At 42.9% G+C, this 10524-nt stretch overlaps 1 protein-coding gene across 2 annotated transcripts; it reads left to right on the top strand.

The window, feature by feature from the left end:
- The first annotated feature begins 354 nt into the window (after positions 1–354).
- Positions 355–9591, top strand: esr2a (estrogen receptor 2a). 2 transcript variants are annotated; one of them, XM_071921315.2, is made up of 8 exons: positions 355–764; positions 1586–1746; positions 2583–2699; positions 3797–4111; positions 6780–6918; positions 7636–7769; positions 8438–8621; positions 9360–9591. In XM_071921315.2, the coding sequence occupies exons 1-8, from the start codon at positions 355–357 to the stop codon at positions 9589–9591; spliced, it is 1692 nt and encodes a 563-aa protein (XP_071777416.2). The 2 variants fall into 2 exon arrangements, with proteins under 2 accessions (XP_071777416.2, XP_071777415.2); XM_071921314.2 differs by having other exon boundaries at positions 1580–1746.
- The last annotated feature ends 933 nt before the right edge of the window (positions 9592–10524 follow it).

Genomic DNA, 10524 nt, shown 5'->3' with positions numbered 1-10524 from the left:
ATGCCCGCTCGATCGATGCCCAAGTCATGTTGATGATGTAATCCATCCTCACATTAGCATTTCCCGCTGAGCAGAGTCAAAACAAACCTGGTCGGATACGTGTCTGTGGAACGTGTGCTGAGAATTTATAATGTGAGTAACATGAAACTGCTCGGGCGTGTGTAGGTTGGCAGTAAAAGCCACCGGTACTTGTAGATCTGCTGTGATTCTGGGCCAGTTTTTTCAGTAGTTGTAGATAATGACATTACCATAGTCCATTCTACACCAGGGAAAAACTTTCCTCTATCCCAGACTCCCTTATCCCTTGCTGATGATGTAGTAAATCTAGTGCTACTGAGACCATCTGTAGTTGCGATGTCTGCCTCCTCCCCAGAGAGGGAGCAGCCCCTTCTGCAGCTCCAGGAGGTGGATTCCAGCCGAGTCGGCGCTCGCGTCCTGTCCCCCGTCCTCAGCTCCTCCTCACCCGGCCTGTCCCTCGAAAGCGGCCAGCCCATTTGCATCCCGTCCCCGTACACCGACCTCGGCCACGACTTCACCATACCTTTCTACAGTCCCGCTATTTTCAGTTACGCCGGTCCCAACTTGTCGGATTGCCCCGCTGTCCGTCAGTCCCTGAGCCCCTCGGTGTTCTGGCCCGGCCACGGCCACGGCCACGTGGGGCCGCCGATACCCCTGCACCGCTCCCAGTCCCGGCCCCAGCATGGCCAGCCAATCCACAGTCAGTGGGTGGAGCTGTCGCCGCGGGACAGCGTCTTGATGGAAAGGTATGATAGTGCATCGCTCCCTGGGTATGGCAAGTCGTTTTAACATTTAAACACACTCAGAATGATAAAATAAGCTTTCTATAAAACATAAGCATTGCATTTTAACCAGTCAAAGTTACATTTTGACTACTTGTAACTGATTTATAGATGTCTGTTACTCAGAAATACATATCTGTAGTTCCTTTTCCACTAATGAACATACCAACTCCAAATCTCCATTTTTCCACTTTCATTGAAAAAAGACTGTGACATGTCAAAATTTATATTTGATGGATCAAAATTCCAATTTGAGATATCCACAACTGAATTCAGGTGAGTCAGAAAGGGTATTTCTTGAATATTCAACAAATGCTAATATGCTCTGGGGGAAACAACTCACACCTCCTTCATTCCACTCGAAACTAATTAATCCAAATTTGATTGTGATGTTTACTTACATAAGCATTCAGTATTGCCAAGTTGGCAAGGCTGATGAAAACATTCATCCTTGAATGGACGAATGCCACATTGTTTATTCCCAGTGTTTGTAACCATGAAATCCTGATCCTCATGCTTTTTCATCCAAACCTGCACTGGCAAATGCAAAGGTTAAATCTGTGCCTGGAAAAAACTTTTTTTCCCCAGCGAATGCCTTAGTTACAACAAGACAAAACTGGTTCATAGATGAATTCTCTCTTAATTACACTACATGCTGTTTAAGAATGCACACAAAGTTAAACACAAAATGCAACATGTGGCATTTTTAATTAAACAACTGCTTATTCTTTCCTAAGCGTTTCTTGTGTTGAAGAGAAATGACTCTTCTTGTGTGTTAGTAAGAGCGTGAGGAGGCGTTCCCAGGACAGCGAGGAGGCTGTGGTGTCATCGGGGGGGAAGGCAGACCTCCACTACTGCGCCGTGTGTCATGACTACGCCTCAGGATACCACTATGGGGTCTGGTCATGTGAGGGATGTAAGGCCTTCTTCAAGAGGAGCATCCAAGGTGAGGTGCAAAAACACACATGTGCCTGTATTGTAGAAATGTTCTGTACTGCTCTGTTCTTATTTCTATCCTATCTATTACTGCAGCGTTAAAATCTAGGAACCAGAATATACACCTGTGTTAGTCTCCTACTCAACGAATCCATCATGGGAATCTTGAATCTCTCATTTTTACTGTTTGGAGACTTATTCATATCTTGTCGTGAAGTGTCTAAGATCATAGGAATAACATGGGACTGCTGTTTTAGGTTGGATCTTGCCTTCAGTTGGTTCAGATAAGAAAGCAATGCTCCTGTAGGACAGCTAAGTATTTACTGGAAAGTTCCCCAACTTCATTAGAAGATTTATCTAAAATGCAACAATTACACCCATTTGAATCCCTTTTTAATGATTTATGGTTGGTGGTAAGTGCTTCGGTTTATTGTTGCCTGACAATTTAACTGAATCCCAATGTCCAGACTCCTGACTTGCGGACTTTCGGACTGAGCCTTCGCGGACTTTGGTCAATGTGTTCAGTGTAGTGCGTGAGTGCAAGAGGGTGAAAGGGCTTGAAATGGTGTTAAAAAAGGAGAAACAAGACAGGCTTGGCATCAGAACCCTTAAGCACTTGCTGATTTTGCAGTGAGACAGCGCTAAGCCCTTGTGGACTCAGCGGAAGCGTGCGTCAAAGTCCGTACGTCCGGACGTTGGGATTCCGCCTTTCTTTCCCCTGATCCCTCTCATCTCCCCTTTTCTCTCTCCCTCCCCTGTCTTTTTGTCTTGGTCTTCCCTCACACTTGTCTTGGGCTTCCCTTTCTGCCCCTCTCCCCCTCTTCTTACAACTACTCTCTCTTTCAGGACACAATGACTACATCTGCCCAGCGACCAATCAGTGCACTATAGACAAGAACCGCCGCAAGAGCTGCCAGGCCTGTCGCCTTCGCAAATGCTACGAAGTTGGCATGACCAAGTGTGGTTTGTATCTCTCTGATCTCTACCTTATTTGATTATTACCCTTCTGTTTCATTTAGGAGTTGTCGCATTTTACATCTTTTTCTGCCCCCATCGAACAAGGAACTTTATCTTGACTAGGTATCCAATAGGTGTGGTGGGTCATCCTGCCTTAAAGAGCTGCTAAAAGAATTGTATTAGTCTGGGTTTCAATGGAGAGTTTTAGTGTCCCATGATGGTCTAAATGCTGTTTCAGAGGCTTTTCCTCCCCGACAAGAATAAAGTTCTGAAGAGGAAACACTGAGTATTTGTAATTTTTAGCATGAAAATGGTTAAATTGAAAGACATTAAAGCCGCTTTTCCACCGCATGGTACCGGCTCAACTCGACTCGACTCTACTCAACTCTACTCGCTTTTGGTAGTACCACTTGGTTTTCCACTGCAGATAGTACCCCCTCAATGTGCTATGTTGGGTAATGGCAGCTTCAGTACAAAAATATCGGTATCTGCTTTCGAAAAGCCATATATGTCAAACCCTGGTCTCTTGTAGCTCTATCAGATAACAGTATTGTTTGTTCGTACCATCACACTATCTTATTATTGTTATCTGGTGCCAGCATGTCCCCCTCCTTTTCATACCCAGACCAGTATCTGGATGATGAGAAAACCATCATCCCTACTCTAACAGTCATAGTAGTAGTTCATCACTTCCATGCAAAATCAATCAATTCAACAGCTGTTTGAAGTGGAGCAGATTGCTGGGAACTGTGGGGGATTTTAAGAGCTTGGCAGTATGACCCACACCCTGTTTATAAGGCCTGTATGAGCCTTTAACTTTATGTGCAATTACCAATGCAATAAATAGGCTATCTAATAAATATATACTCACATTTGTTTGGGTCTTATTTAATTACAATGAAGCAATGCAGGTCAGTTTTTGAAATTTTTTGAAAAAATGTCATAGTTTATGATGGTAGTTAGATGGTAGTAGTGCTTGTAACACAGAATTCTCTCAACCTATAGAGGACTATGTAACACTTCAACTTAAGTTACAACATGAAAATAAAAAAATAAGGTTTTTGACACATGACAACAGCAAAAAAATGTTTTCTGTGGCTCAGGTATGCGCAGGGAGCGTGGAAACTACAGGAGCCCCCAGATAAGGCGCGCAACCCGCTTCTCGTCACGGGGCGGACCCAACGGACCAAAGAGGGAGGCGTTGACCGGACCGGCGGCTGGTTCGCTAAATGAGCCCCACCCTCCCGCGCTGACCCCAGAGCAGCTGATTCAGCGGATCATGGAGGCGGAGCCGCCGGAGATCTACCTCATGAGGGACATGAGGAGGCCGCTGACCGAGGCAAACGTCATGATGTCGCTCACCAACCTGGCTGATAAGGAGCTGGTTCACATGATCAGCTGGGCCAAGAAGATTCCAGGTTAGTGTGTGTGCGTGTGTGTGTGTGTGTGTGTGTGTGTATGTGCATAATGATCTGGACATAGATAAAAGTTGTTGTCTTATCTAAGTGCTCTGAAAGGTTAAAAGGGTTGTTTTGAAACCATTTGATACCGGCCTCGCTATTTCATACACACACACACACACACACACACACACACACACACGCGCGCGACCCACATTTAGCATACACAGACACTCAGGGCTATTCAGCATAGTCTGTTTCTGAGCCTGCTGTTTCTGAGACTGTTCTGTCTGTTGGATGGAACCTCCTCTGTTTTTAGCAGAGTGGCCAGCCTGTTGTGCTCTGCTCTGTAGCAGCTGCTCCCTCACCCGGACACTGATTTTAAAGAACACAGAGTTGATAGCACTTTTATTGTACTTGTAACTTGTCAGCTTCTGCCTTAAATGTATGTTGTATATTGTTCTTTTTCACTGCCTGAAATGATCTTTAAACTATTTTCAAGGGTGAAAAAGTATTGTTTTGTAATCATAAACAATAGCAATAGTTATAGTTCATTTAAAAAACTGCTATCCTGTTTTGTATTTATTTCAAACAGTACTTGCAATGTAAACTTAAGGTTGTTAGGTATCCATAGAGAATAAATCATTCTCCGTAGTTGCCCCAGGGCTAGTGGCACATTTTACCCCACAGCCACCAGTTTGACAAAACTGCTTCACACAGTAACTCTGGCCCACTGTTATGCTAAGTTCATGACCTTATATTGCATCTTATAAAGCTTTAAATTAATATTTCATAAAGCCCTAAACGAGTCGACTTCCATTTAGACAGAAGAATCATGACATCTTCGCCATGATGAAATGACCTGACAGTAAAAATCCCTTTTTTTTTTTTACCTGGGTCACCACTCTCTCCATGTGCTCTCCTCCATCACAGATTCAGAAAAATATACTCTTCTTTAATCTGTGATCACAATCAATTTTCTATATGGTCTCCTAGAAACAAGGGGTCGCTCATCTTACCCACAGAGTCAACTTACCCCTCTCTCCCCTACCATTTCCATTCTTGCACAGTGGAGCATCTGGTTGATTTCCAGTTCTGAAATAATAGTTTTTTTTACCAAATCAATGATAACATGATGATGCATACTTTATATTAGTTCTGATTTGATGTATGAATGTCCTCTGCAGCCATGCTTCCACAGATGTTGAACCTCTCTACATTCCCACAAAGCACGAAGCAGTGAATCATTTTCAATTTTACATTTAGAGCATTATATAAATATTTTGCTGTCATTTATTGATCTCCAGTAATACATACAAGTCGCAAGCTTATATTGAAATAAGACAGTGACACATTTTTTGTATATCCTTGTTCATTTGCCAGCTTTCTTTCTAGTTGTCCATACTTATGCATTGTTTATCAGTTTTCCATTTTTCTCAAATCTTACACAGAAATCTTACACAGAAATCTTACACTAGAAATGTTTCCTAATAACTTGAGACTGACTTTGTAACCCAACAAAAGTGAATCTATTCTATCTACTGATGGGTAATCAATATTGAAGTTTTTGCTTATGAAAACAGATATTTGTGGACATCTAAACATCTCTGCTTTAGACAGCAACTACAAGACAAAAGTTTGATTTTTCTAGCATTCATTTTTCACCAGTGTCGCCTCTTATAGAATCCTATCGAAATGACAAATAGGGATCCTAGTTAAATAGTAAAGTATATTTCACTAGAGACTCGCTGCTTATTTTGTTTACTTGCAGATTACACAAAGCATCTTTTAAAAATGGATATGGTAGCTCAAATAACAGCCAGATAAAAATTGAGCATATCCGGATATTATTTCACTCCTCTTATCTTTTTCTACATCCCTGCAGAGCTGCTCAGTTCTGCTGAATGTCCCCTTGTTTACAAGTCAGGTTATATTAGTGTGCAGTGAGCGGTTTAGTATAATGACTTGCCTTGGCCAGACACAGAGTAATTGTCCTTGCTTTATTCAGCATTTGAGCCTCAATATTCCAAAATTGAGTAGCGGTGTTAAAATTGGAATTGGATGAGCTGTGACCCAAGTGTTTTCAGAAAGTGTCTCTGCATGCTGATTGATTCAGACTGCCTCTCTGCATGATATGACAACATTTAATGACTGCTGCTTCACTGGATGTTGATTTCAGCTGTGGTCTGAAAAGCACTGCAGCCATTTATCTCACCTTAAACTGAGATGTTTGTGTGCCCTTGGCAGGTAGAGTAGGTCTCAGCCTGAAATCAGATAATAGCACAGACTGTGACAGTACGTCATACTTGTCAAAGACTACATTAACATGCACAGAGAATTCCGTTGTTTACCCAGTTACTCATGTAACCTGGTTTTGGGGCAATGCATGTGAACATCATAACTTCAGAATCAGATCAGAATAACCAGGTAAGCTCACACTCTGATAATGAGAAACCTGGTTAAGATGCCTGACTGACTCCCATTAAACAAGTTACTGTGGCACGGAAACTCACAGCATTATGGGTACATTTTGACGTCAACAAAAAACATGGTGGTGAGCAGTCCTTATATTACTATTGGGATCATCATTTCTTCCCCCGTATTAGAAGTAAGCATAACCAGTGTCTATATGTTGTTTGATTTGTGGTATATGTGCTGTAGATCTTACCTGATTTCTTTTCCCCAGGGTTTATAGAGCTCGGTCTGTTGGACCAAGTGCACCTACTGGAGTGCTGCTGGCTGGAGGTGCTGATGATCGGACTGATGTGGCGGTCTGTGGACCATCCGGGGAAACTCATCTTCTCCCCCGACCTTAGCTTGAGCAGGTAACACCATGCTGAAATCTCCTGTTCCCATTTGACTGGCAGGAAGAACCGCCCGTTTTTATTGGACTGGACAATCTTTCCAAAACTATATTCCTTTAAAGGACTACACCGACTTTTTGGCCCATTGGTCAACTTACCCAATATACGTCTGTGTCTCCAGTAGATAGTTCTGTCTGCTGCACATGCTAACACTTAGCATACAGTATGTGAAGTAATTGTAGGCGATCAGCATTATCCAAAGTTGAAGACAAACCTTTTAGTAATCTAAAGTTGGTATTGTTTTTTATTTTGTGGCCTGTTAAAAAATTTGTGATGGCGTTATTGGTAGCAATTTTTATGTACGCCTACTGGTACATGATGAGGTCGCCATTAAAGATACACTGTTTTCCAGGAAGTAAAAGTAATGGGATTTTGATATAAAAATACAAAACGTTTTTTGGCATTTATTGTTAAATAGGTGTATATTATGGCACTGAAAATTAGCTAACAAAGTGAAAAAGTAATTTTCCATTGTGACTATAACATACTGTACTACTTCTTGGCAGTGGGACCATCCTAGTTAAATATATGCCAGTGGGTATGCCACTTCACTACAAAATTTCATCAAATGATTTTTGCCTAACTTGGAAGTTGGTGATGATGTGTGGAGTGTGCACAAGTAATTGTTAATGTGTGTGTGTGTGTGTGTGTGTGTGTGTGTGTGTGTTGCCCCGGCAGAGATGAGGGCAGCTGTGTCCAGGGCTTTGTGGAGATCTTTGATATGCTGCTGGCCGCCACGTCCAGGGTGAGAGAGCTCAAGCTGCAGAGGGAGGAGTACGTTTGCCTCAAGGCCATGATCCTCCTTAACTCCAGTGAGTGAGTGAGTGAGTGTGTGCGTGTGTGTGTGTGTGTGTGATGCACCCTTATGTGAAACCGTGGTGGAGTGTTTGATTGGTGCCTCAGACTGTAATCCTATCTCTTTGTGAGTCTGCAGAGGGTTGGCAAGGGGAACAGGCTAAATAACTCACCAGTGAAAAACCTAATGGGAACACTGTGTATAGTTTGAGTCACCGTCTCTGCTCTCATTGGCTCTGTCGAATGCACTGAGTAACAGGAGGTACCTGTTTACGAGTGAGTTGGGTCAGGTCCTCTATTCTGAGCGGTTACATTGGGAAGCTATTTGTGTCTTTTCTGTATTTAATTAAATGAGGTTAGGGTTAAATATTGTCGCATCCTATTAAAAAACCCTCTTTAAAGCTGCTCTATGCAATTTCACACGTTGGTGGCCCCAAATGGCAGCAGGAGGTAAGTGTTTGAATTTTGTAAGGTGACGTCAGTAAACTGCACACAGCACGCTCATGTTAACCAATCTGGCCGGTCTGTGATGCTTTATACCAAAGGAAACCAAAGGGACAAGAGAGGAAAAGATCTAACGTTGATGAGTCCATGCCAGTGTACAGGCCTTAAACTGTAGTAAAACTACATGCAGTGTGTTTCTGCACAAATGTGTGCATGTCTCTGTGTGTGTGTGTGTTGCCAGACATGTGCCTAAGCTCCTCAGAGGGCGGCGAGGAGCTGCAGAGTCGCTCCAAGCTGCTGCATCTGCTGGACGCGGTGACGGACGCGCTGGTGTGGGCCATCGCCAAAACCGGCCTGACCTTCCGCCAGCAGTACACCCGCCTCGCCCACCTGCTCATGCTGCTCTCCCACATTCGCCACGCCAGGTATAAGGACCTCCAGTCACTTTTTTCCTAGCACCATTATTGCCCATGAAAAGTCTAAAGTTTCTAATTACATTGCAGCCCTTTCATAAAACAAGCTGACGGTGGGTATTTGCTTGCAGGATCAGGTCTTTTGTTCTGCAGTACTTTATCATTGTTTTTCCTCCGTCTGTAGTCTGTCCACCCTAAACAATGACAAAAGTATCAATGTATTGTCACCAAAACTATTCAGTTGTCTGCTTCCAACCTTGTTGGCTGTGACACCGAGTGGAAAGTGGACACTTCTCAGTTACATACTCTTCGAACATCTTGATACGTGTTGTTGGTGTCCTTTAGAAACATGTATAATATTGATATTTTTTACTGTATTTGATGGCTTACATTGTCTCATGCAAAAACCAAACCATTCATAACCCCTTGTAAAATGACATATGGATGTCAATGGAAGAGTCTAGTAAGCTAGTTTTCTCAGTTCCTGAGATGTTGACTTTTTGGAAATAAAACTGCAATCATTAGTGTGCAGCAATTTTATAGTCCCCATACTGAACAAAGCCACAATATAGTCCTCACAGCCAAATGTCACCGCTACAACATCTTTCCCCCAAGACATGATGACTCTCCCATCATCATGATTGGACTACATCCCAGTCAATCCCAAAAGTCATTATGACAGAAAAGCCGCCAGCGAGCCGTCCTCCATTACTCTGTCCCTGTCTTTTCTCCTGCCTGTCACCTGTGCAGTAACAAAGGCATGGACCACCTCCACTGCATGAAAATGAAGAACATGGTGCCTTTGTATGACCTGTTGCTGGAGATGTTGGACGCCCACATCATGCACAGCTCCCGCCTGTCTCGCCAGCCTCCCCAGCAGGAGTCCATGGACCAGACGGAGTTTCCTCCGCGGCCCCGCAGCTCCGGCAGCGGCCCCTCAAATACCTGGACTCCCAGCAGCAATGGCGATGAACCCCAGTAGTCAGTGCAGCCAGCGGAGCGACAGGGTTTTTACACCTGTCTAATTGCCGTCAAAAGAGTTCAAATGCATCAAAGTGTTTCAAGTGCAAAATGCAGCCTTGCTCCGTGCTCTAATGTTTAGCAATGCTGCACTCTGCTTTGCACAAAACTAGTTGACATGATGATTGGAGAGATATTTTACTGGAACCATCTGCAAAATGGTGAATTATTTGATCTCTCAAAATTGAGTGGTTAAGGGAGTTGGCATGAGTTTGGAAAATCCCACTGTCAAATAATATGCTTTCAAATATTCAGTGTACCAATTCTGGTGATTTTTTCAAATCATTAAAGAGTATCTTTACTCTTGATCTTCGGTGTCAGGTGATGTCACCTTCTATAGAGTACAACAGGTGGTGACATCACCTGATACCAAAGATCAGCCAATAGCAGATGGCAAGTTCAGTAGCATGCTTTTTACCATTAGATGTCAGGCTTTAGACAGATTTGGGTTTGGCGTTAAGTTACTCTTTAATGAAGTTAAAGCTAAAGATTTAACTTTAGACCAGAGTGAAACAGTAAGTTCAATGAGTTTTGGGCGTAATTTGGCCAGTGGGACCAGTAATTGTTTAAATGTATGTTTTACTGCCATGAAACTGTTGATGTTAGCAGCTAGTTACATAATGGATAGTAAACCTCTTTTTGTCCTTAGAGAAAAGACAATCAAGAAGTGTCTGAAAACGGGGCAGAAGGTGCATAAAGCACTGATCATCATGGTGATCATGTTAGGAGACAAAGTCTTAACAAACCCTGAGATGTTGTTACCAGGGATAATAAAGCAACAACTAGACAATAACATTAGAGACAGACAGTAAGTGAAGACACTGAGGCACAGCAACTGCATAATGGCTTTTGTAACCATTCAAGCATATCAAGATGTGGAGGGTTCTCACTGCTT

The sequence above is a fragment of the Centroberyx gerrardi genome, chromosome 18, assembly GCF_048128805.1.
Source record: "Centroberyx gerrardi isolate f3 chromosome 18, fCenGer3.hap1.cur.20231027, whole genome shotgun sequence".
NCBI classification, from domain to species: domain Eukaryota; kingdom Metazoa; phylum Chordata; class Actinopteri; order Beryciformes; family Berycidae; genus Centroberyx; species Centroberyx gerrardi.
This window is presented reverse-complemented; position numbering and strand designations above follow the sequence as displayed.

Bases quoted from the DNA above. Each gene is read 5' to 3' on its own strand.
- esr2a (XM_071921314.2), top strand. From the start codon at position 355: ATGTCTGCCTCCTCCCCAGAGAGGGAGCAGCCCCTTCTGCAGCTCCAG. The intron at 1,747-2,582 runs GTGAGGTGCAAA...TCTCTCTTTCAG, and splicing joins CTTCAAGAGGAGCATCCAAG to GACACAATGACTACATCTGC. The intron at 6,919-7,635 runs GTAACACCATGC...TTGCCCCGGCAG, and splicing joins CCCGACCTTAGCTTGAGCAG to AGATGAGGGCAGCTGTGTCC.